A 26,574-nucleotide genomic window follows, 5' to 3' on the forward strand; every position below is an offset into this window, starting at 1 on the left:
ATTACACTAATATTGAATAATAATAGGATATAATTCACGGTTACTGTACTATAATTTGACAGAAAACAAAGAGCGGGGAGCCCTTACTAAACAAGCTGCCACTGTCATTGCCACCTCTGAATTCAGGGGTCACAAAGGCAGTGCCAGGGGTCGGACAGAGCAAGCCAGGGGTCGCTGCTGCGACCCCTAAATGACGTCCGTGCTTCCCATGCTGGGCCGACTATGTTTTTTCAACTTTACATATGCCTACAAGTCCCATAATGCCACGTGCTGCTGAGGAACAACGTCGGACCGGTTCATGGTTGCTTTTCTTATGGAAAAAATTGATTGCAACAAAATGTATTTGCTTCTTGTTTCTGGCTCTGTATATGTGCTTTATTTTGAAGAGTCAAAGTGTTGGTTTCTAATAAGGAAGAGTGCATGCTACATTAACGTCTCTTTGCAAAAGTAATTTATCTGACTCAGAACGAATGTCACATTTACATAAGTATTTGTCTAATGTATTCCTGGCACGTCTACCATTCTATTTAACCTGCTTAATTTGAACACACCCTCCACTACTCCATTTCCCCTACTGTTTACTGCCTGGAACAGTTACTACAGCTAAATACACAGCTTCTAATTGGACCCATGCCTGACGGACATGTTGAGCCTGCCCTTGCTTTTTAGCCAAGAGCACTTTGCATGCTGTGTTTGTAGGAAACCACTTAACTAAGTCTAGCGATGCAATGCTTTTGGCTTACAGGTGAGGGATGACTGACAGTTACAAACGTCACATGAGGCCGCTAGGCAACTATGTAGATTAGATTTACTGCTTCTTGACAAAACAACGCTAAAAAAGTATCTTCAGTGGGGGCAATTTGATTCTGGTCCACCTTGTAAGCAGTCACGGTTTATTGCCTCCTGGTGATTTGTTTGGTAGTCTGCGAGTTAACTTCCCAGTGTCTCCTTATTTATTTTTGCCTGAAAAACAGTCACGGAGTAGCGCGTACTTCCGAAGAGAGGCCAAAAAATGAATGATCAAAAAGTAGAAAGCAGCCTGTCGCGCATCTTGGTAGTGATGCAGCCAGGAAGCTCGCACCATGCTAGAGGACTTCAGATTTCGGTGCACTCAATCTGGCGGTGTTCACAAGTACTACATTCACACATCATAGATTCAGCCAAGCGCCAGGAGGCGTTGCTAACGGTTGTGTGCTTTATTCCGCGAGTTTGCGTGCTCTTGCTTGTCATCAGTCCGACGCTGCGTCCAGAGATCGCTCCACGTAGAGATCAGTCTCTCGCGTGTGCCGCAGAATGCTCTGTCCCTTCCAGTACGTAGGTGGGGCCAGACTCTGGTTAGATTATTCCTAAAAAACACATAATCCAAGAACTCTTTTGAAATGGGCATTTAAGACTGTGTACCCCGAGGCAGGTTTTTGAAGTAAGGTACCATTCCCGGTGTGACTCCCTAATTTGGAGGTGCGAATACCACCCAGCACATGCTTTTCATTATTTCTTCCTGCTCCTTTATGGTTCTAATTTGTGGGTAAGGCGCAGTGCTCTTCTTTTACCGGGGATGGCACAGCACGTGCTCACCTCTCATTCTAATGTATGCTAAACAGCCGCATAGTTCATTGATCACTGGCGGTAAAATAGCACAGCTGAAGGTAGTTTACATCGCAGGGCCCCAGTGGTCCCCATTTTGTTTGCCTTGACATTATTAAACTCAATCTGTTCTTCTAACTGCGAATATAATTACTGAATTTGCATGGCAGAGAGGTTTCCACAGTGGCCGGCTAACAGTCTTTGCATGTGGCTTTCCCTTGCTGTTGTGCAGCAGGGCAGCTGTGGTTGTACTGTACATTTTTGCTGAATCAATAAGTTATTTTTTTGTGTTTGTCTTTGTTGTCTGTCTTGATGTGACCTCCAGGATGCTGCAGGCAAGGTGCTGGACCGCTGGGCCATCATGTCTCGAGAAGAAGAAATCATTACTCTGCAGCAGTTTCTGAGGTTTGGAGAAACAAAGTCGATAGTAGAGCTGATGGCTATCCAAGAAAAGGAAGGGCAGGCTGTGGCAGTGCCGTCTTCAAAGGTAGACTCTGATATCAGGACTTTCATCGAAAGCAACAACCGCACCCGAAGCCCCAGCTTGCTTACACACCTAGAAAATAGCAACCCTTCTAGCGTACACCATTTTGAAAACATGCCCAATAGTTTAGCGTTCCTGCTTCCATTTCAATATATAAACCCAGTCTCTGCACCGCTGCTTGGCCTCCCACCCAATGGCCTCTTGCTAGAACAACCAGGACTGAGGCTCCGTGAGACAAGCCTTTCCACCCAGAATGATTTTGAGGAGACCAGTGAGTCAGAAGTGTCTCCAATGCCTTATAATAGGAGTGAGCAGCCATCTAGCAGAAATGCACTGTCCAGCATTACAAACGTAGAGCCCAAATCAGAACCAGGAAATGAATCTCCACGTCACCCTACTACACCCATCAATGAAATATCCAAACCAGAGCACACAAAAAGCTCTTTTCGGATCCACAGAATGAGGAGGATGGGCTCCTCATCCCGAAAAGGTAGAGTGTTCTGCAATGCCTGTGGCAAAACGTTCTACGACAAAGGTACTCTCAAAATCCACTACAATGCAGTTCATCTTAAGATCAAACACAGATGTACCATTGACGGGTGCAACATGGTGTTCAGCTCTCTTCGAAGTCGTAATCGACACAGTGCTAACCCCAATCCACGCCTCCACATGCCCATGTTAAGAAATAATAGAGACAAAGATCTAATCCGTGCAACTTCAGGGGCTGCAACCCCAGTCATAGCAAGTACTAAGTCATCTCTAACCTTATCAAGCCCTGGCCGGCCCCCAATGGGCTTCTCTACTCCCCCGCTAGACCCTCTTCTTCAAAATTCTCTCCCTAGCCAGCTAGTATTTCCAACTTTAAAAACTGTGCAACCTGTTCCTCCATTTTACAGAAGTTTACTAACTCCTGGAGAGATGGGAAGCTCTCCAACTTCACTGTCCACCAGCCCTATCATGCCTGCTCCAGTTTCAGCGGAGCAGCAAGCCCCACCCCCTGCAGACCCAGCTATGACTGTGATGGCAATGCCAACTCATGAATCAAACACTGACCCCGCCCCTAAGAAGAAACCAAGGAAGTCCAGCATGCCCGTTAAGATTGAGAAGGAAGTAATTGACACAGCTGATGAGTTTGACGAAGATGATGAACATGACGCATTGACAAATGATGCTAACCACGACACCCATAGTCATTCACAAGATGACATGAGCCCTGGATCATCTGCAAAGGGCTTTTCCAAATCTAATAGTCATGGGTGCATCTCAAGGACTAACATAAGAGCTGACAGCATGACTTCAGAGGACCAAGAGCATGAAAGGGACTTTGAAAATGAGTCAGACATCTCTGAGCCAAAATATTGTGAGGAGTCCATGGAAAGTGATGAACATCAACAAATTCATAGGGAAAATCATGATAGAGCAATGAGAAACAGTGATAAGCAGCACGAAAACCATTTTGGCTCTCATCAACCATCTGGGATTAAAGTGAAGGAGGAGTTTTCAGATCCCACATACGATATGTTTTATATGAGCCAATATGGACTTTTCAATGGAGGGGGCGCTAGCATGGCAGCTCTTCATGAAAGCTTTGCTTCATCTTTGAACTATGGAAGCCCACACAAGTACTCCCCTGAAGGAGACTTGTGCTTTACTCCAGATCCCAAAATTTGTTATGTGTGCAAGAAGAGTTTTAAGAGTTCCTACAGTGTAAAACTTCACTACCGAAATGTCCACTTAAAGGAGATGCATGTCTGCACAGTGGCTGGTTGCAATGCGGCTTTCCCATCTAGGAGAAGCAGAGATCGGTCAGTAAACATTTATTATTTCTATTACTATGGAATTTGTGCCAATAGTGCATTTAACGTTTGATAGGAAAATAGAGTGCTAATGTTGTTGTGCCATTGCCACAGTAGATATTGTCAATATATGTATGCCACAGACAAAAACAAATCAATATCTCTGAAAGATCAAACATTAGATGTAATTTTCTAGCTAGACATAGCCTGCTAGATTGATAAGATTCGTTTGTATATGACACTCCAACCTATTCCAGAAACACAACGTTCTGAAAAATGTTGGATTAGACAAACATGTAGTTCATTACTTTTACACCATTTTTGCTGTTGCCGAATAAAACATGACTGAACAACCTTTTCCCATTGGTTCATAGACCAGTCTAGCTTTGGTGCAAAATGAAGTCAACAAAGGAGATGTACCACTGGCCCCTTCCTAAAGATTCACATCTTTTGAAAAGGGTATCACCATTGGGTACACCCATGGTAACCAGCTCATCAGACATGCATGAGTAAATTATAAAGTACACATCAGATTTTGTAAGACACTCAAGGCCCTGAGTGTCATGCTTGTCAGGCACTTGTTGTCGGTATGCTGGGGGGTAGGTAGGGATGTTCAAGGACTCACAGACCCAAACATGGTATAGGGATTGAACTTGGTTGCCCTTGAATTCATAAGTCAAGTACTGCTGGAGATTTCTATGTATGTGGCACTGTCTGGGGCCTTCCTGTCTGATGACCTCTGATGACCTGTCATGGTAGAGTTTGGGTCCCATTTAGGGAGAACACCATAAACCGACGGTCCTCATGCCTAACCAAACCTGTGGTTCCTCTCCCTATTTTAAGGTCAGGGGTCCTCTGAGGTACCTCCAGCAGAGCCCCCCTCTATCTCTGCTGACAGAAACTCTAAGCAAGCTATCTGTCTGGGCCGCCGCCACTGGGTCCATCATGCAATGCATTGTGGACATGGACAGGAAAAATGCAGAGTGGCACCCACACGCATATTGCCAGGGACTGCCGAGGCCTCCAGCCAACCTCAAAGTCCCCTCTCCCAGGGCCCAAAATCACCTTTAGCAACAATACACATCTTTTTTCTTTGGGTATGGGATCGTAAACCCCGGCCGTATTTTATTTCCAAACAAAAATCATAAATCAATCGTCACTTAACACATTTTATGCAGTAACCCCATCAATTTACAGCTCAATTTACATTTGTAGATGTCAAGCCTTAACAGAGTACACTAATACATCAGCTTTCCTAGCGTTATTTAAAAATCAGTTCCTGCATATCCATTGCAGTGACTGTAGATGAGATCATGACTGATTCCCATGAAGACACCCAGACCTTTTACCATCCACGGCTAAGAGGCCATGGGGGAGGTCATCCTTATGAGAGAGCCCTACCCAACCCTCAGCCTTTCTGGAGGCACTCTCAGGGCAGGGGGCCCACCTGCCTGCCAAGATACCTACCATGGGTGCCCCCTCCACCCTCAGACTCTCCCCTCCACAGGCCAATGCTAGCTTCATGGCCTGTGTGCATGTGCAGGTGGTTGGCCCCAGTGATTAAATGCCAGTGACTGCTCGTAACCCATATATGCCCCTGGATGACGCCTTTGATCACAGCCAGCATACCTAGGAGGGTCTCATTACCTTGGTGTCCTGCTCTGGTAAGCCGAATTGCCCCACCAATCATGATCTCACCCCACCAAATTACAGAAAATACAACAACATTTACTTTCACAACATAGCCATCCACACTGTCAGGGAGGGAAGTAGGTGAGTAGCACACCAATAACAGTTCTAGACAGGCAACAGAATGAGATCTACTGCCCAGGGCAGGTGGGTGGGTTTTTAAGGCCTTCTTAGGCGCAATAGAGATCCTATAGTGGTTGGCGAGTGGGAGAGAAGGACCCGCTCACCATGGGTGGGGTCGACGAGCATGTTTCGTACGCACGGCCCGGAAGCACTCAAAGTGCTTCCGGGGCAGCGCTGGTGTATTGTCCAATGCCAGAGACTCTTGTACAGTGGTTGGAGGTGTGTCACACCCCCAACCTCCCGCCACGCAAGGCGCTCTCGGCCCAGCACTGTCTGCCATATGTGGGGCACTCCTCCCAATACCAGGGATTCATGTGCATATGGCCAGGTACTGCTGAGGCCTCCTGCCAATCCCAAAGCTCCCCTCCCAGGGTCCCAACATCACCCTTAGCAATAAAGTACATCTTTTTTCTTTGAGTTAGGGGTCATAAACCTTTGGCAGTATTTTTCTTCCAAACAGTAATCATATATCAATCATCACTTAACACATTTTAGGCAGTAACCCCATCATATTTACAGCTTAATTTACATTTGTAGATGTCTGGCCTAAACAGAGTATACTAATACATTAGTTTTCCTAGCATTATCTAACAATCGGTTCCTCCATATCCACTGCAGAGACTGTGGATGAGATCATGACCGATTCCCATGGAGACACTCGGGACCCTGTTCCATCCATGGCTAAGTGGCCCTGGGGTACGTCCCACATATGGGAGAGCCCTATCCCCCCTCAACTCTTCAGGGGCAATCTCTGTGCATGGGGTCCACCTGCCTGCCAGGTTAACTTCCTCGGGCACCCCCTCCACCATCAGACTCCCCCCCCCCACACACTTCCAAGGGCCAGTGCTAGCTTCATGCCCTCTGCCCATGCACAGGTAGTTGGTCCCAGGACCCAGATGTCAGCGTCTGCTCGCAACATCCTGTGTCCCTGGATGTCACCTTCCGTCCCAACCAGCACCCCTTGGAGGGAACGATTACCTTGGTGTCCTGCTCAGGTAAAAAAGATAAGCCAAATTGCCCCACCAATCATGATCTTACCCCGCACAGGCCAGCACAGTAGACCTACTATCTGGCCTCCCCCTTCTAATAGTTGCCCCCCTACTGCGGGCGGTGGCCTAACCAAGCTAAGAAGTTCTCCAAAAACATGTCATTGCCAGCCCACGATAGTTGCATCCCATCCTGCAGGAAAAAGCGCTCCTCCTGTATGTACCCGTATGGAATGACAGCCAGTCTGGTTGGCCTGAACAGCTTGGCAGCCTTGTTGTTTATCTTCTCACTGAATCATTAAGCTCTCAGACCAAAATGCCAACCCTCCACTGCAACTGAGGGATGATATTCAACCAGGTGAGCACTGCATGTAGACATTTCTTGGCCAACCAATTGACTTCTGACACCACCAGATGAAAAAGCTTTGCCGTCCTAGGGGAACCAAGCCATTACCACGTAGATGCAAAATGATGATGCCAGGAGTTGAGCACTCCAGTGGCAGCATCGAGTCCAGCACCAGCCTCAACTGAGCGAGGCAAAGCCCTCCACAACCGTAAAAGGCAAGGCAGTACTCTGCCTGCAATGTGCGTGACGCAAAGGCACTCCGTAAATACATTTCACCTGCTCGCCGCACATAAGAGTGGCTGATGACCCAAACATCTGTGATCCCTTCAGCTTCTGCTTACACCAGAACCCTCAGAACTTCTAAGCGGCAGTCACCTAACAGAGAGAGCAGGCAGGGTAAGACAAAAAAATGCTAAGAGGCAGAGCACTTAAAGCATATACAGTGTCACATAATGTTTGCAGCAATTCAAGGACCACCTGTCAATCTTCCTTATTGCTGAACATGAGAACCCCATTGCCACAGCTGCTGTGGCTGCCCCAATCCTAAAAGAATGAGTACCAAACTCAAAGGAGTCAAACTCTGCTGCAGAACTGGTACCTGGTCAGTGGGGTGCCATCTGCATGCACAAACACTCCTTCCCCCCCCCACCCCCCCCAGGGGTGCCGGATTAAGAAGACCTCCATATTATAGACCAGACAACGCTCACAGCTAGCAGCCCTACATATGGTTGCCTCTTCCTCCTTGATCCACCTTAGAACAAGGGATGTTAATCGTCAGTGCCTGTGCCCTGTCCAACCATAGATTGTCTGCCAGCTGTAAATTCTCTGTCACATCCCCTTAGTTCCTGGCCACCAACTCACTAAACCTGAGGGCCCTGTAGAAGGCCAATGTAAAAGCCTCTCTGAATAAGATGACCTCCACTGGGGAGTTACATATACCACTGAGAGCCCCCAAGATAGCATCTAGCTTGGTCATATCAATGGGGTCCCTAGAATGTGGTCTGGCTCCATCAAACCTCTGTCAGGCACTCAAAGCCCTCTTCACCAGGAAAGCTTTCGTTCCATCTTGAGGAAAGAAAGAAATGGCGACGGTGTGGTGCCTAGCACAAGCAACTCACCTTCCTTCCTCCCTAAGCGCCCCTAAAACTGCCATGACCTACGAGGGGCAGACAGCATACCCACCTCTGAAAGCCACAGCAACACAGATGCCAAATTAGCTACCAAGTCCTGCTGTGCCGGTCACACTATGGATGTAACCCCTATAGCCATACTAGAGCCAACCATCTGTGCAACACTACCATTCGCTACCGCCCCAGAGGCATTCACAGCAGTACCCTGAACAGCAATCTAGTCAGTACCACCGAAGCCATTGTGACTCTGGCACGTAGCCGGAGCAACCGAATTCACGGACTGAACTGCTGCTTGACCAAGAGCTTCCAGTGCCAGGGTCAGACCCACTGGGGCCACAGCCACACAGCTAGGCTCCTGATTCAAATGGGGTCCCCATACTCTTCTGTCTGTGAACTCTCTTCAGAACCGGAGGGAATGCCTCGACCTAAAAATGTTAATGAAATTCGAAAGAGAGCATTAAAGCAATAGTCAAAAGCATCCAAGTGCTCAAAAGGGAGGTCCATCATCTGTATTTCTGTGACTGGTAGTCTACATTTTTTCCCAAGGTTACTGTGGGTCTACTCTGCGCTTTGATGCTTTCACTCTAGCGCGTCCTTCTGCAGTCACCGCATGTATGTTGTCTGTAGAAAGCATCTGCTGGCCAGGCCATTGAAAGTATTTGAACTGCCAGGAGTGATTGATTGTGGGTCGCAGATAATAGAAAGAGTTAGAAACTCATGGGTTGCTTTTTGCAACATTTTCTCTGTCTTATGCTTTTTCCTTTTGCCCTCATCGGCTTTCTCTCTCTCTTTCTGTGTCTTTTTTCATCTCCTTCTATTTCTCTTTATCAAGTTCTCCCATCACAACTCTACCCCCTCTCTTTTGGGCCCCATTCGTCCTTTGTCTCTCATGTATGTGGAATACCTCTATCTTGGCCTGCCTTCGCCCCGCAGCTGCGAATATAATATTCTGAAAGTGTCAATGCTATCCAATACTTCAATCAATGTCCGTCTTTCTTTAAACTGTGTGTTTAGTGTGCTTGCCCTGCGTTTCTTTCTTGCCTACGTATCTCTACTGTGTTTAGGCTGATTCCCAGTGCCATGCTTCTCTTCTCGTTATTCTCAGCCCTTTGGCTTTTCTTCCTAGTCCACCTAATTTGGTTGTGTATGTTGATAAAGATGCCAGGAAGAACATAAAAAACAGTCATGGGGGACTTGAGTGCACTTGTTTGGAGTCAAGACAGTTTGCTTGATCCACATGTTGACAAATGGTCAGTGTGATATTTTCCACCGGATATGTTTTGCCAGTGGGTTTAGCTTGTGTAGTTTGCTTTGGTATTTGCCTAGAAACAATCTCTAAGAAATACTATAAATTGAAAACTTGTCTGCCAATCCATTGCATCAATGTGGAAGTAAATGATCCTTAGAAGTAGAGCTATATAGATGGATGATTGACCTACAAATATAAAAAGGCAAAGAGACGTTTGAAGTATAGGCAGATGAATGAGAATGTTGATGATAGATACACACACACTGATACATAAGTAACACAGGACGTAGCTTGACAAGAGGCGCCAAACAGGAATTTAGATACACAGACAGGCAAACTCTTAGACAGGTAGGTAAGCACGTAGAAGGGAGGCGGAAGTAAGACTGGCTTCCAGATTTGTAGGCACCTAGAAAAGTGGGCATATCGATAGAGAGATTATAGTTAAACATACCGGATGCCATATAACAAAACAGATAGCAGACAAGTGGACAAAAAGAGATCCATAACCCGGAAGTCAGATCAGTAGAAAAACAGATAGGCACTATGAGGCATATGGACTGGCAGACAGGCAGATGCAAGAGACAGACAGAGACACAGGCAGAGAGACAGGTAGCCACAATAAAGCATATAACTAGATAGACCGATAGAAAGTCAGACGCTATGAAGTTACATAGATTTGGGAAGTTAGCTAGGCAAGTATTACTCAGTTTGAATGGGCAGATGTGAGGATAAATAAATGGTTGTACAGACAGAAAGGTGGGTAGGTGGTGTTTCAAAAATAGATTGCTACCTAGACCAAAAAAGGCTTGTCTTAGACCTCAGGTGGAATCCCTTCTGTTGTTTACTGACACTGAAACAGTTGCACCTGCTTCTACCCCTCCTGGGCATTATGCGTGTTTCCTTTTTTTATTCCTGGGTTTTTTCCAATCTGTTGACATGAAGCATGTTAACGATAGAACCTAGTAGTGTTCGACATCAGGGTTATCAAATGATGAATCAACATTTCCTTAGCAGCAAATCCTAAATCTGAAGATAACCTTTATTTGTAGGAGAGTGTTTAAGATATGAGGTACCTCACAGGAAGAAATATAGGTGCAAAGGCGCTGCATTCAATTCACTTTCTTTTTTCTTGGCTTCAGCTTAAATGTGTCTTTATTGTAAATATTTTTTCGCTTGATCCCAAATAGAATTTCCAGCATACTGGCCTTTCTTGAGCAATGCATCTGGATAAGAAAGTCTCAATGCAAGTTGCGTTTAACTTGCCACATTCCTGCAGATGCAAGGAGCTAATATTTAGGAATAAGGGCAGAGTTTAGGTAGTCTAATTAGCTTTTGATAGGACAGAACTGACCAGCATTACCTGATAAAATTTATATGGGGAAAATTGTAATGCGCTGTTTGTGTAGGTGTCAAATAGCTGCAACCATTTGTTTGTGTCGGATTTGACATTTACCTGCCACCCAAAACAAGGGGCTACTAACGGTGCCAACCCCTGAAATAACCGACCATTGTGGCTCATTAAAGATGCACAGGTTATCTACGCCTTGCTGCTATTAACTCCATGGCTATGCTTTGAGAGAAAAGGCTGTTCTATGGATGTCCTATTCATCTGAGTGGTATACATCTTTCTAATTGCTTTTACCCTTTAGTCCCTATACGGCTAATTTCTTTACATTTGTTGAGGGCACTGGCAAGTGTGGTCTGCAGGTAGAGTGCTGTACCTCTCTGTTCAAGCAAGCAAACATCTCTTGCACCACTTTCCTACAACAGAGCCCTCCATCAGCAGTAGAGCACTCCAGCAACATGTTTCGGTAACAAGTCTTCTGCAGTTTATTTCTGTATAGTGAGTCCTCATCCGCTTACTCCAGCAGAATATTCCTGTAACAGAGCCTCCCAGCAGCATATTCATGTAACAGAACCTACCAGCAGCATATTCCTGTGACAGAGACTTCCAGCAGCATGTTTCTCTAACAGCCGTCGACCAGCATGTTCCTATAACAGACAGGGCCTACCAGCAGCATGTGCCTTTAGTAGATCTTTCCAGCAGCATATTCCTGTAACAGAGTCTCCCAGCAGCATATTCCCGTAACAAAACCTTCCAGCAGACTATTCCTTTAGCTAAGCCTTCCAGCAGAGTATATTCCTGTACGGGTGCCTACCAGCAGCATATTCTTGCAACACAGCCTTCCAGCAGCATGTTCCTGTAGTGGAAACCTTTGAATGGAATGTTCCTGTAACAGAGCCTACCAGCAGCATGTTCCTGTAGAAGAGCCTTCGAACAGCATGTTTCCGTAAAGTGAGTCCTCTACAACCTACTCCATTAGCAGAGCCCTCGAATAATATGTTCCTGTAGCAGATCCTTCAAGTAGCCAATTACTTCAGTGGTGTGCTCCGGCAGCTTGTCCCAGTGTCAGAACCCTTCTGCAGCATGCTCTTTTATGGTGACTTCAACAAGGCCTTCTGGCAGGCAGCACCTGGAACAGAGCTACCTTGACTGCCATAGGTCATTCTCCAGCAGAGGGCACTGCTACTATGACCACTCAGGACAGTTCTTGCTGTCCTTCCACAAAAAAGCCCATTTTGATGGTCAATCCTGCAGATAGTCCTGACATCCCTCTGCTTTTGTTATTTTAAAATACCTGTGCCAGTTATTGGGACAAAGGTTATCTTGCAAAACAAAATTGAAAGGTATGCTCTGCTTTCACAGGCAGGCCCTTCTGAAGTTTGAAATAATGTAAGTAATTCTGATGTTTGAAGTAATTTAAGTAATGTATCTGTTTCTGCCAGGTAGCACAGGTGGAAGTCGGCTGCCTGCTCTCAGCAGAGACAAAGTGGTAGAGGGTAGGGAAGTGAAGGGTGAAGGTCGTGTCATAGCTAATATGATGTAAACGTAGCCTTATAAATTGTGTGTGTGAATACACGCATACATTTACAAGGCAAGAATATATCTAATATACATACATACATACATGCACATGTACAAGCCTAGCATATTAGGTAGTTATAGTTAAGACCTAGTTTCCATAGAAAACTTGTTTTTTTGTATTGCTAATCGCCGATTCTTCATGAAATTTCAAAACTAGTTTGCCACTCACTTCAGCTGCTGGCTGTAAAGTTTCAGAGTGATTTGTCAATCATGGGCCGAGAAAAAGAGCGGTCTCAACACGTATTTTCCCTGTGCAATTTCCCATAGTGATTTTATACATGACTATACCGAACCACTGAATGGCATTACACCAAATTAGGCAGAATACTAGATCTTGGTCCAAAAAGAGTGCTTTTTGTAATTTGGTGTAAATCTGTCCATTAGTTTTCCAGTTATTAAAGAAAAAAGATGTATGTATATATAGAGACACAGATCCACCACAGCAGATCCATGTGCCATTAGCAATTCTGTGATTGGCTGGCCGCAACCTTACAGGAAAGTTACGGCCTGCATTTTCTGATTCAGGACATGGTTCCCACGGGTGGAGGGGGGAATTAAATATGATATAAGGATTAGGGATTGAGGTGTCCTGACCCTATGTGCCTGATGGAGAGGTCTGTGAGGGACCCATTGTGGGCAAGATATTGCCCAAAAATGTTTTTTTGAGGGTGCACAAGGATCCGTGGATCCTTCGCAGCACAGCCCCCTATGTGAATCTGCGATGGATCAGTGGATCTAGAGCCCAGTTTAAAAAAACACCCATTCACAGACTCACTCCTACACACACTCACAAATCAATGAAACCACTCCACACCAAGTCACAGAACAGACCCACACACCTACGCAACCACTCACATACCCATACAGCCACTCACACACCCACAAAACCACTTGCACACCCACTCACAGACCCACATAGCCACTCATACACCAACTCACACACCCAGGTACACACCCACCCACCCATACACTCACATTCAGCTCCATGACCAACAAAACCACTCACAGACCCACACGCCACTCAGATATGCACTCACACACCCACTAATACTCTCACACATCCACTTACACAACCACACACACCCAGTCACAAGCATACAGCTACTCACAGACCCACAGTGTGGGGTTGGCTGCATGCCACGAGGGTGTTGGCCACATGCAGGGGGTTGACTGCAGCCAACCCTCTGTTTGCAGCGGCGGTTGAACTAACATATGTTAATTAAATATTACTTTACTTTAAAGAAACCCAAGAAATTCACTGAAAAAAACAAAGGTTACGGGGACAGTATAGTTCGGAAATAGAACTAAGAAAAACTCAGAAATTCAATTAAAAAAACAAAGGTTACAGGGACGTTATAGTTCAGATTTCCCACGCACAAGACCATAGAAATTCAGCCATTATAGTTATACTTACCTTAAGAAACTATAACTTGTGCCCTAAGGTAACTATAACTCATGCTGTCCCCATGCACTGCTAATTCCCCACATATTACATTACTCATGACATCTCCTATGACATCATTGATAATATCACTGTAACAGTTCCAATAAAATTATTGGTGAGAAAACTGTGCATTGTGAGGGCACAAATTATAGTTTCTTGAGATAATTAGAGCTATAACAGCTGAATTTCTATGGTTTTGTGCGTGTAAAATCTGAACCAAACTATAACATCCCTATAACCTTTGTTTTTTAAGTGAATTTCTACGTTTTTAAAAATTCTATTTCCCAACTATAATTACCATATCATCTTTGTTTTTTTATGTGAATATAAATATATATATATTTTCATATATATATATATATATATATATATATATATATATATATATATAGAGAGAGAGAGAGAGAGAGAGGCACACGTTTACAAAGCTATGCAAAAAAGTCGGACAGGCCGGATATACAAGACTAAGGGCTTTAGTCCTATCTTTATGTCTGACCTGTCCCGGTTTTTGCATCTCAAAATCTGGTCACCCTGCTGATATGGCAAGTGCCTTTTAGATGTAATTTTCTGAAGGCAGAATAATTTGATCATAGTGATCATAGAAAACTCCAGTATGGCACAACGGCATGATAAAGCTGCAGTGGGACAAATGCCGAGGAAATGACCAAGTGTTGGTTCAAAGGGAGACAACTTCTATAATTATGAAATGAACAATTGCCAGGACAAAAACAATCTTATTCATGTTTCTCAGTTTATTTTCATGACACTGACGAGAGACCAGTTCTAACAGATGCCACGATTTAAGATTTTTTGTAATTAATTAGTTTTAAACATAATCGTGCAGGGGACTTCCATTGAACCTCAGCTGCAGCACTTCCGTCTCAAGGCTCTCTTTGAGGGAGTTGCTTATGACAAACATTTATTCAATATACGCTTTTATCTGCATATCTTTGCACCCATTGCTTTTCTTCATCCTAACATACCAAATTAGTCCTCGAGGTTTGCTTTTTAAGTTTCTTTCAGCCACGAAGCAAGCTAGGTTTTCCTAAAGTGAGTTTTCTTTTTGCAGCAAAAGAAGAACGAATTGGATACATGAATAATGTAGGCAAAAATATCTGCTTGGGGTAATGCATAAATAAATATATAGCAACTGCTTACTTCGAGTGAGATCTTCTCTTTTGATTGCTAGCTAAGTCAGTCCAGATTGGAACATGTAAACACCTTGATTTCTATGGAACACAGACATCTGTAGTTGGTTTATTAAATTCTGCTGATGTCTACAGAACTAAATTTGCCCCGTCGTTGGCCCCTGGGTGGCTACATCAAGGGAGCGCCGACTTCCCATCCTGGAGAGCGCCAGGTTACCTGACTCCAAGCCCGCGTACAGGTGTGCTTGCATAAATTAACATGACATACCTCCGACGAGCCACTGCATACATTAACAAGGGAGGTGATGGTGTGAAAAACATGCTACCTGCCTCCTGTTAGCACCTTTTCTCCACAACCACTTCCAGTTTGCCATCATCCACAATGTGTGGAAAGTTACTCACATAACTTCGCAGTCGAGGCACGCAGTTGGAAACAAAAGCCCAGAGAATGAAGCATTCAGTTCCAAGCGAGCTAATAATTAGTTACTTGCAGTTAGGCCCTCTTAGCGAGTAACTGCACATTATCCAAGTACTACTGGACTTCGTTGTCTCTTGGAAGGACTGTGTGAGGTCAAATGGACACTGTCTAGATTTTAATTTCTGGTTCTAATCCCTCTGTATTCGGGCATTATTTAATTGTTGTATGCGGCATTCTTGGGTTGAATTGTATGTACGGAGCAGACATATTGCGAATATGTTTGGAGATGAGACAGACGTGTGCAAATGTCTGCAGTTCTTCAAGAACCAACCACTCGGTCAGCCTCCGCACCACCTAGCTGTCCAAGGCTATCTCCAAGGCTATGGGTTGGAGAGGGATTTTATTTCCCCAAAACTTGAAAGTTACCTTCTCATTTTAGAATGCCCCACAAACGTTTGCACGTTTTGCTAGAATGTCAAAGTATTCTCTATTTTACCCACAAAGATCCCATTTGAATGAGCCTGACAAATAAATCAGTGGCAATGGGCAAGGGACAACAGGATCTTGGCCCTTGTGGTTCATTAGTAATTTAGAGGTTACATCTGATATTGTATGGCTCATGCTGCTTCATAGTTAATATTTACGTACTTTAATTGATAAGAATGCATTTTACATAAGAAGATGCAGTTGTATATGGGGCGGATGCTAGTTCACTGCTTATTGCCGCAATTTAAAAAGGGCATCATGCAATTTACACGTTATGGATTTTGGCCTGAAGTCCAAATATCTTTCAAAAGACTTGAAAACCTAATTGGTCCTTTCTAGTTAGAGTGGTGAATAGTGGATTTTTCACTGACATTGCACAAGCAGGTGCAAATGCTTTTCATTTAATTTAGGTATGCATTTATTCAACTTCCCCTTAGATTACATACGTTTAACATTGACATTAGTAGCTTTTAGGATTTCTTGGAAAGTAGTATTTTGATGGATTGTAGCATTGCTTATTAGTGAATGTCTACTATGAAGTTGATTGAGTAAAATCTGAACCCTTTATTTGTTGAATGTCATTGTTTTGTGTGTAGCCTTTTTACCCCAGAGCTGGGCCGCGTGGTGGATGACTTCATAGCGTCACAAAATATGGTGGAGAAACATGGGTTTTTGTCTGGTCGTTGTCTTGTTGAGCTGTGACTTGAATCTTATCCTGTGGTGAGAAAGGTCAAAGCATTCGTCACTTCATTTACATGACGCTTGCAAGGGTAGTAGTGACATTTCGGTTCACGGAACCCTGTCATGGAATGCCCTCTCTTCTGTCATCTGCGTAGCTGAACCCACATGTCTCTTCATTAGCTTCTTAACCAGCTGGTTACCCCTGTTGTAGATGGGTGTCAGTGCCATCCACCCACTTCACTATAGTTATTACCCACGTGCGCTGGGGTCATCCAAATGGCTGGGCCAGCCCTTTCCAAACAACCACCTACTACTGAAGCAATATTCAAAAGCAGTAAAATGAACTGGGATCCACTGATGATGGTCAACACAAGCTCACAATGTATTGATTGATATTAATTGGGACACAGGGATTTCTCAGTTGCTAAAGAGTTTTGTGTCAGAATATATCAGCTGCCTGATTCTCAGTCTACTACCACTTACTGGTAAATGATCAGCTTTAATATGTTGATTAAGTTTTAAAATACTTTGTTCTGCTGACCTGGAGATCTTGTCTTCCTCAGAAGCAAGTGCTCGAGTGACCGTGAAGTTTAAGTACTATGGAAAAAAAAATCCCTGATACGGAGTCATTCACTTTCGATAGAGTAAAAATACAACACACATATTTTAGTTATTTTCAAAAGAGAACCTGATTGCACATAAATAGAGCACTCTTCGGAAAGTGATGTCAGCGGATAGAATCGGAAACGTCCCATCCAATGTAGCACCTTTTTTGAATGAACGCCCAAGAAAGAATTGTGACAGTGAGAAAATGTTATTCACCAGGATATATTATAGCCTTAGAACCCGCCGTAGCGGGCTCTACCGGCTATTAAAGGCCCGCTCCCACGTAGAGGGTCATTAAACGCAACAGAAAACGTGCTTGCTCCAGTACCTCTACAGTGCACGGAGACTGAAGACACCGTCTGACTTTAAGGCTCAACACTCCCATTGCTTATGGACCAGTCTTTACTCCGTTTTCTGCGATTGTGTGTGCTTTTTTCCAGGCTTCCTTTGCATGTCCTTCTTGTTCTTTCTCCTCGTGACAGAATATGAAGCATGATTAGTTACCTCTAAGTAGGTGGCTGTACTCCTCGTACAGATTGGTAACTTGCAATAGAAACTGCAAGACTGACACACCTTTCAAACTCTATTCAACATTTGAGATAATGAACAGATCCGTGAGATAGCTGCATTTCCTGTTAAAATTCCACAGCTCGACTGCTTAGAATATGTGCACTTAGCAAGACATGCATGTGAAAATTAACAGAGAAATGTCTTTTTTCGCCCAGTGATTTTTCAGCAGCAGATTCAATGAACGTGGATTTAGGCATCTCAAGTACATATTTCTTAGTCAGCATCAGGTGCCACTGACCTTTCCCATGCACATAGGAACCCTGAGCGTGATACTGCAGGCTAGCCTCTGAGAGTTTGACGCAGGGACAGGGGATTTGGAAATACCATGTGAAGTCCAACAGTTATAAGCAGTCAAACCCATGCTGTGTGTACGTATTTCCAGAACTTTCCACTGTACAACATAACATCATGCTGCATATAAAATACTGCAGGGGGAGAGTTTTACTTCTCTTTTGTAGCAACACACACAACTTTCTTTGGACTAACAGTCTTCTTTCTACTTAAGCAGGCCAGAAGCACCACATGAATGAGTATTAGGAGGCAGTGGTGTGGCAGTGCTGTCACAGTGCAAGCACAGTGCAAGCAAGGTAAAGTGCCCCCCGCACCACCAATGCACTGGCGAGACAGTAAAATATAGTCATTATGTAGGTCTTTTGGGTCCCTAACACCAAGGCCACTCCACTAGTCATAGCTACTTTCCGAGCAGAGTGTACACACCTATAATTGCTTTAACTACCCAAACCTTAGCCTATATATACGTCAAAAGCCACTGTTTTAGAGTCACTACATCAGAGCATGTCATAATGAAAAGGAGGTGTGGAAGCTAAGATGTAGCCAATGGTAATTTGTCACTTTATGCTTTTGTCTGCAAGCAGGAAGAAGGCATGGTGCACAAGGCACCCAAGGGTATCTGTAGCAGGGCCTACATAAATGAACTGCGCATTCGTTTTAAGCCTAATTAGCGACACTGCATGGCCAAACAAGAAAGTTACAGGTCGAATTCCTTCATTTTGAGAATTCATTACGGCAACTACGGGTAACTTACAAAGCAAACCTCCAGACTGCTTCAGCAATTTGTACTTCAGCCATCTCTTCGCCTATTATCTGTTCCCGTCCATCAAAAGAGTGCGAAACTATAGATCTGCCATTTTGTGCACTTAAATTACCTTACATCCAACTTAATTTCTTGATCATTTTGTTTTCAGTACTTGGTCCCTTCAGTGTTTTTCACTTGCCACCGTTGTTTGCTTCTCCGTTCTTGTCCTGTTATTCTCAGTCTTTATTCCTAACGTTAGATTTCTTCTTTTTTCATTAAAGTCTTGTTATAGCATATTCATTTTCAGAATTTAAGCTGAGAAGAGTGTGTAGGAGAGGGTAGTTAACCTGACTTCCAGTCCTATCTTTTCCAAGATGTTTTTAATTTCAGTTTAAAAATGCTAAGTTAGTCATTAGTTGGTACCATTGGTAAAAATCCCCCGAAGGCTGCTCCCCACTCACCCCTCCACCCCCTCCCCCCCCGTGTAGACAGACACTTTGCTGTTGGTGGTATCATGCCAGACATTTTTTATAGTTAAAAAGTATACCCTAAGTCCCTGAGATGGCCGTCTATACTAATGTGCAGTGAGATTTCTGTTAATCACAACTCCCTTATTCCTCTACCTCGGTGTGCTCATCTACTCGTGCTGGACCCAAAATTGATCACCTTCACATTGTTCCCAGTGGATCCAGGAGCACAAGAGAAACACAGACCTAGGACTAGCGAGTGGGAAAATGAACAAGCAAACCTGATGCCAAGCCTCCCTGCCAGTACCAGAACACAAAGTGCCAATATAAATGGCACGAGAGGCAGCAAAAACACATGGAGTTAAGTGACAAGCAAAACATGTTTGTTTTTGTTTGCATATATTGTGACTACTGAGGAAATGTTTCTGTGTGTTTTTGGGTGACAGCCCAAAAATCTTGAAGAGCACTGCTCTGCCTCCTGCTGTGCGCCCTGAGTCGGTGTGAAGCACACAGCGGTTTACAAATCGCTGATGTTTCTTTACCTGCTGTTGTCAGCCCAGCTTTTCAACATTTGTTTGAGCCGTGATGCGGTTGCGAAGGTTCAGAAACTTAAATATCTGCTCTCAGTGTTATTAATTGCCTAGAGACCTCAGACCACATCACATGGCACCAATGTATGTGCAGTCCTGTACGTCTCTCTATCACTCATTTGGATCACCCACATCTGATCCAGATTCCATGACGAGCTTTATTTCGATGATTTTCTTTCCTTAGAATTTTTGAATTCATCTCTGAACGAAGAATTGGAATCCTTTCCTTGCAGCAGATCCTCAACACAGTTTTTCCTAAAGTCACCTAGGTTCCTTCATGCCTGGTTCTTAGGGTGCAAAATCCTGCTGACTATTTGTAGCCTGTTTGCACTCAGTGAATCAGTTCTTGCCGACAGAATGTCCCATTAAATTCAAGACTTTTATAAAGGGAAAAAACAGGTGTTAGCTTTTGGTCTTCTTGTTAAAAAGTATCTCTCCTTGTGACTTCATATCGGCTTGATAAAAGCAATACTCCCAGAAATGTTAGCCATGAAACCCTGTGCTTTTTGATAAAGTGACATATTCTCTCTTTTTTTAAATACGTTTCTGGAAACAGGATTTTTAGCTACAATGGCAAGTATTCAGATGGGCAAATTTCCTGTTCTTTTTTCGATCACAAATTTTAGTACTGTTCAGAGATATGTGCCCAATCTTCAGCTGATCGTCGATGTGAAGGCAAGGATCAGCAGGGATTATTTTTGGGATCTTTGTGTACTCCACTTTGTCATCCTTCCAGGTCATTAGAGCTGTCCTGTTAGTACCAGCCTAGGTTAGGGTGCCAGTGCATTTTTCTACTGGTTGAATAGGCGTGTGAAAGAAGTACATCCACATTTGCATATTCTGTGCCCTCAGGCGGTAGCCATTTTGGAACATTCAGGTTTGCATGGGTGGTGTCATAGACAAGGTTCACAAATTTCAGGGGGACCCACAGCAGAAAATAGTTTAGTTTCAGTTTGTTTTTAATGAAATCCGATGCTTGGGGTAACGATATGAATTGGGTTCATTTATTTTAAGTGTGCTTTGCTAGGCCCTGCATTTAGTTAGCCATCAAATCTGCGAGAAGGCACACTTTTATTCTTTAGCCCTGTTGCATCCGCAGGTTTTGAATTCCGTCACTTGGGAAGGCCCAATAAAATACTTATACTAAAGGTGAAAGAAGATGGCCCATGCCTGAGCACTCCACTATTTGGGGCACAGATGAGCCTAGGACACCGCTAAGCACTTCATGCATTACTTGTCATCCACTTGAACTGATCTTTGGCGTGTTCCTCCCTTTGGTGGTTTCGATTTTAGGTGCCTCGATTTTCTTACTGCAGAAAGTCTTCATTCAGTAGCAAGTGTTGGAAGAGTGTTAAAATATCTCACATCAGTTGCAAGCTGTATCTCTCGACCTCCAAACCTGTGATGTGCCGCACAAAAGTTAATCCTGCATGCCATGTGTATCTACCATCAACCAGTGCATTTTTTGCACTAAGCCTTTGTCCCTAGCAGACTCTCATATTGGGTGTATTCTCTGCCTAGGTTTCGTCCATTCAGAAGAAGTGTGCGTGTTCTGCCAGCAGGTGTCCCCACACTCCATGAGGCCGTGATGAATCCGGCTCAGTCCAATGGTCCCTCCGGCCACAGCAGGAAAAGGTAAGGCCCACATAGTGACCTCAATGTGGCCGAGGCGCATAGTGTTCCTCCCATGCAAGTGTACTTGCAACAAGTAGGAAGATCTCTGCGGAAAAGCCTATGGTTATCTGGCAACCAATTCCACATTCTCCCCTCTTCCATGTTATTAGAGAAACTGCATTTTCATGACCCGCCTGCCCCGTACTCCCATGGTCAACTCTATGCAAGTTCACAGACTTATTCTGTCAACACAGTCAAACAGTATATTGCATAATGCGTGAACTACAGTCAGGGCTGTCACAAGGGAGAGTGCAGAAGGAGCCTAAAATCCAAGAACCCACACTTTTTCAGAGCCCCGTGCTCATGCTTGATCATTTATTTAGAGTATTAAAAGAAAGCCTGCCCTGTTTAGCAAGGATGTGGCAGCTAATACCACCAGACGGTTCCAGATTGTATGTGTCATGTCTTCAAATTCCCTGCAAGACAATTTCTAACTTAGCAACAGGTGTTCCTCATATGGCCACACCTCCTGAAGATGTTGACCTAGGTCTAGCATGAACCTCTGACATGCCTGACTATAATGTCGTGCACCCAGCCACATTACACATAGTGGATGTGGTCAACTAGAATGATTTTCTACACTCCCTATGTTGATGAAAAAAAAAAGCTAGTGGTCTATGACAACCCCACAGGTCATATCATACCTTTATCTGCAGTATTCCTCATTCATGGTTGCCTTTGTTCTTCTGGTCAGTTATTCTCCAGCCACGGCTATGAACAAGAGCACTTGATAAATGTGAGGGCCCAAGGTTGACCGGCGTTCAGTGAACGGCAGCCACATTTCACTCCTTGTAATCAGATAATTCAAAAAATTACTTGTAAAGTTTATGTTCCATGCAGACTCATTTTTCTTTTAAAACCCTTATGTTTTTTGATGATTGTCATTACATAACATGAATACATGAAAATGGAAGGTATGGGTGACACTGAGACAGAGGTGTCACTGTGGTCTGCTGTGGTTGTGTAACGGGATGTTTTACCCGCACACTTGATGATGAGCAATAGGCCATTTGTAAGAAAAGAGTTAGAGAAATACTTCATGATTCAGAAAGAATGTTTCCAAGGCACCATAGCATATCTTGAGTGCCCACATAAAGTTGTACACTGTCTCCTTATTCCTACATGTAGGCATGGCGTGCAGTGACTGTGGAACTTTAATGTATGGACCTTGTGGCTTGCAAGGCCTTTTTAGTTCTACCTCAAGAAACTTGAAAATCCATCAACAAAAGCCTCTTTTTAAGTGGAAAGCTTTATTTTCTCTTGGAACAGTTGAGGTAAATGTGAACTACCACCAGTGATAGAATTTTGTCTAAAATGAAATATAAACCTTAGTCTGGTTCATCCTAGTTGATTTAGTCACTGTTGCAAAATGCGACCTGCACCTCGGCTTATGAATTTTCATCGCATCGTGCTGTTTGCCCTCTTGACATGAGTAGGACATCTTAGATTTGAATGAGCCCTTCAAATAATTTGATTCAAGTGATTCTTTGTTTTAAGACTAAGCAGCTATATGAAAGATATATTTCATATGAATATGTGTGCCTCATCAGCTGACCAATTACGAAGTCTTTCCTAGAAATACTGCAAGAAAGATTGATTAATTTCTTATCAGTTACAGAACACCAAGCCCAAAACATTCAACTCTAGGGCCAATTCAGGAATCACTATCCCATAGTGTTGATTTGTATTAAAAGTTTGATTTCATTAAAAAAAAATCAGAATTGTACTTTAGCTTGGACTGCTCCTTCTGTTTTCTCCTCTCAAATGTTAGTGATGCAGATAGCTAAATTGACTCAGCAACAATGTTTTAGACTTTCTGAACCTTATCAATACTGCGGTTCTACTGTTTTGTCTGCTTGTTAGACATAGCTCGTTGTCCTCTGATTACACTACCCATTGTTCTCTTCAGTGCCTGGAATGATGTAGATTTGAGACTGACGGCATGTCATTTAATGCACATGCAGACAGTATCCGATGCCTCTTATAATGCACACTATAATGCCTTTTTGGATCTTTTCTTGATGTAGGTACATCCACCCTCTTTGTTTGCAGAGGGCTGCTAGCCACTATCTTCACGTGAGGAATTCATTTTATAGGAAAGATCCTGTTTCACAGGGGTTTAAAGGGCTTTAAAATAGTAGATCTCAAGTATGCATGCCAGATGCTCTTTAAAAGCTGTATTTGATAAGGTGTTGCAGGTCCCACATGGTGAGATGATAGATCTAGGTATCATACTCTATGGAGAAATGGAATCACACTTAGGTCCAGTACTGCAGATAAGCAATTAATTTAAGCATACTAGCTGAAAGTTCATAATAGTCCTTTGATTACATTTATTATGTGCTTAAATGATGTGTACTAAATGTACACAAATGTTTGCATTGAGTAATAAATGCTAAACCCTTTTATTACCGCCACAGCCACAATTTGTGGACTACTTGGGAGTCACAGTATTAGCTGGAAAGGCATAAATGTGGCAGTTCTGGCGCGAGATGGGAGCGTTCTTTTCAGCTTGGGTTGCAGAATGCCATCCATGCATCCCTTCCCTATTCAAATAGTTTTGCGTCATATCAACTTTCAGTGAATCCTCAGGTTTTTTTGGCATTTCTTTGCCTGGATTGTGTGGAAGATGTAGCTCATCTTAATATGCTTTCCCTGCTGTAGCAGAAATGTTTTGACCACTTTGGTGCTGTTTACTCCGAGTTGCTATACAAACAACTGTTCTATGGGGAACTGCCTATTTGCCTCCTGGGAAATACACTCAGCCCTGTCGGAAGACGCACTGCACAGTTGATAATTTATTAGTGGCCTGATTTTCTCACTTTTTATAAAGGAAATGACCCTTAATCAAGGCATCTTTAAATGTCATCAGCCATTGTTATGTATTACCAGGGTGGACATTATTGGGTTACAGCAATGGGCCTTTCCTGGTGTTTATAGCAATTTGACGTTTCTTTGCTTAGATGGCCACCTAGTAAAAACACTGAACAGATTAGACAAAAAGAATGTAAGCGTTCCTTGAGTATTTTTTAGATTTGGAGTATTTATCTGTTTCTATTGACGATCTCTTCAACATTGAACCATACGAATTCATTTGACAGAACATTATATTTACACCATTAAAAAGCTGTATCTTAAAAAAATAAAATACTTTCAGTCCCATATACGTTGTTGTTTTTAGGCATATGTTATCATGTGTCTTTGCATTCCATGTATTCTGTTGACATGTTTATATGGTCACCAAAACAAATTTGACTAAGCAGCTGTCATTTTTTTGGCCCAACTTTTAAGGTGTAGCATGCCTATTTGCAGAATCACAAACTAAAATCCTGTCATCAGATCTATTTCAAATAAGGTGAAAAGTCAGTTCTTTTATTTTATTTTTTTTCCCCCTCTTTCTCTCGACATTGTGTCACGGATACTCCCCATGCAAGGTCACAAAAGCACTGATAATTGATGTATTTTGTTTCATCTCATACTAACAGTTTACTCATCTTGTGGTATTCAGTTCTTTAATATACCACTTCTAGAAAAACAGCCACGCCTGCATGGATGTTATGCTTTTCAAAGTCACTTCCCTTTGGAATAGGTATTTTAAGAAATAAGAAGTGCCTCTTGAGGCAAATCCATTAGTACATTCATCAGCGCGCTTAATGAAATATTGTAATATTGCAAAAGTATTTATGTAGCACTTACTACGCCTGACAAGGCGTCAAAGCACTTTTCGGCAAGTAGCATGCTACTCCAGAACCCAAGAGCAATTAGTGGTGGATTAGTATAGGGAAATATGAGTACAGTTTTAGTATTATTATGAGTTAATTTGAGCAGAGGATACCTGAGTTTGTTAGTTGGATTGACTAGAATAATGGAGGGATAGAGGAGGGAAGAATCCAGAAGTGTTAATTGGAAGTTTATAGTAATAGGATGAGGCTTGGGATGAGTAAAGGAGAGATGGAGGAGGGAAGAGTCTGTGGAAAGGGTTAGGGAGATCATAGTAGCAGGAGGAGTTTTGGATGAGTCAAAGGTGAGATAAATGAGGGAGAATTTAGTAGGGTTGTTTGGGGGATCATGGTAGTAAACTGAGGTTTGGGTGAGCTAGATGTGGAAGAGGAGGGAAGAGCTTAGGCAGGGTTATTTTGGAGAGGAAAGTAGTAGAATGGGTTTGGTATGAGTCAGAGTGGGGATGGAGGATAGATTGATAGAGACATGACATATGGTGATGGGTAGACAAAGTAAAGCTTACAAGAGAGTACATTTATAATATTTTTATTTATGTTATTTATATATATACATTTGTAATCATTTTTTTTTATTTAATGTATTTATTCATTAGTATTTTAGTATTATTATTTTTTACTTTAATTTACTTTATTTAGATTGTATTTTATGTATTTTTATTTAATTTTCTCTAGTACAGTAGGACTAGAGTAATAAATATATAGATATGTAAATACATAGTAAGGGAATATATGTTAAAGGAATATAATGGGTATAATATGAGAAGAAACGTAGTATTGTATGAACACAGACTTTCAAGATTTGAAATATTTGAAGTTAATTAATAAGTGTATTTTTCTAACATTTATTTATCTTTCCTAAATTTTTGAAATGCGAAATGCCTATGATAATAAAACATTTGCTGAGTGTCATATAAAACGAGAGCCAGGGATTCATAAGTATCTAATATAACAATTTATCTAGGAGCTATGCAATGACCTATGAAATTGTTAAGCATAGAACAGCACACATATATATGTAATACACCCACACATACATACACACACACATATAGATATATATATATATATATATTTATATACACATATTTAACCGTGAGTAAATATAGTTTTGTTAAACAGGTTTAAAGAGGTATGTGTGTAATTTATTGGTATGACATAGTATCAATACATATTTCCTAAAGAACTATACATATCTAAAATATACACATAATCAGATCAAAAATATTTATCAACACAGGCATATGCAGTCTATTGCTGTTTGAATATGGTGGTTATGAAGAAAAAAGCCAACTCTTGAGTAGCCTTATGAAGACAAGATATCCGTGGATCATATATTTGGGGGTAATGAATTCCATAGTTTGGCTGCTTGAATGGAGAAGGATGTACCACCTATAGTCTTTT

General features: G+C 42.8%; 1 protein-coding gene across 17 annotated transcripts in view; it reads left to right on the top strand.

Annotated features, from left to right (window-relative positions):
• The window catches only part of BNC2 (basonuclin zinc finger protein 2), a 1,044,043-nt gene that overhangs the window by 989,509 nt on the left and 27,960 nt on the right, over nt 1–26,574 (top strand). For 14 of the 17 annotated variants that reach the window (XM_069239536.1, XM_069239525.1, XM_069239544.1 and 11 more), the window contains 2 exons: nt 1,910–3,873; nt 21,281–21,394. In XM_069239536.1, coding sequence (XP_069095637.1) covers nt 1,910–3,873; nt 21,281–21,394 — 2,078 coding nt within the window. The remainder of the gene's footprint in view (nt 1–1,909; nt 3,874–21,280; nt 21,395–26,574) is intronic. The other 3 variants (XM_069239605.1, XM_069239648.1, XM_069239629.1) reach the window with 1 other exon arrangement.

The sequence above is a fragment of the Pleurodeles waltl genome, chromosome 1_2 (assembly GCF_031143425.1).
Source record: "Pleurodeles waltl isolate 20211129_DDA chromosome 1_2, aPleWal1.hap1.20221129, whole genome shotgun sequence".
NCBI lineage: Eukaryota > Metazoa > Chordata > Amphibia > Caudata > Salamandridae > Pleurodeles > Pleurodeles waltl.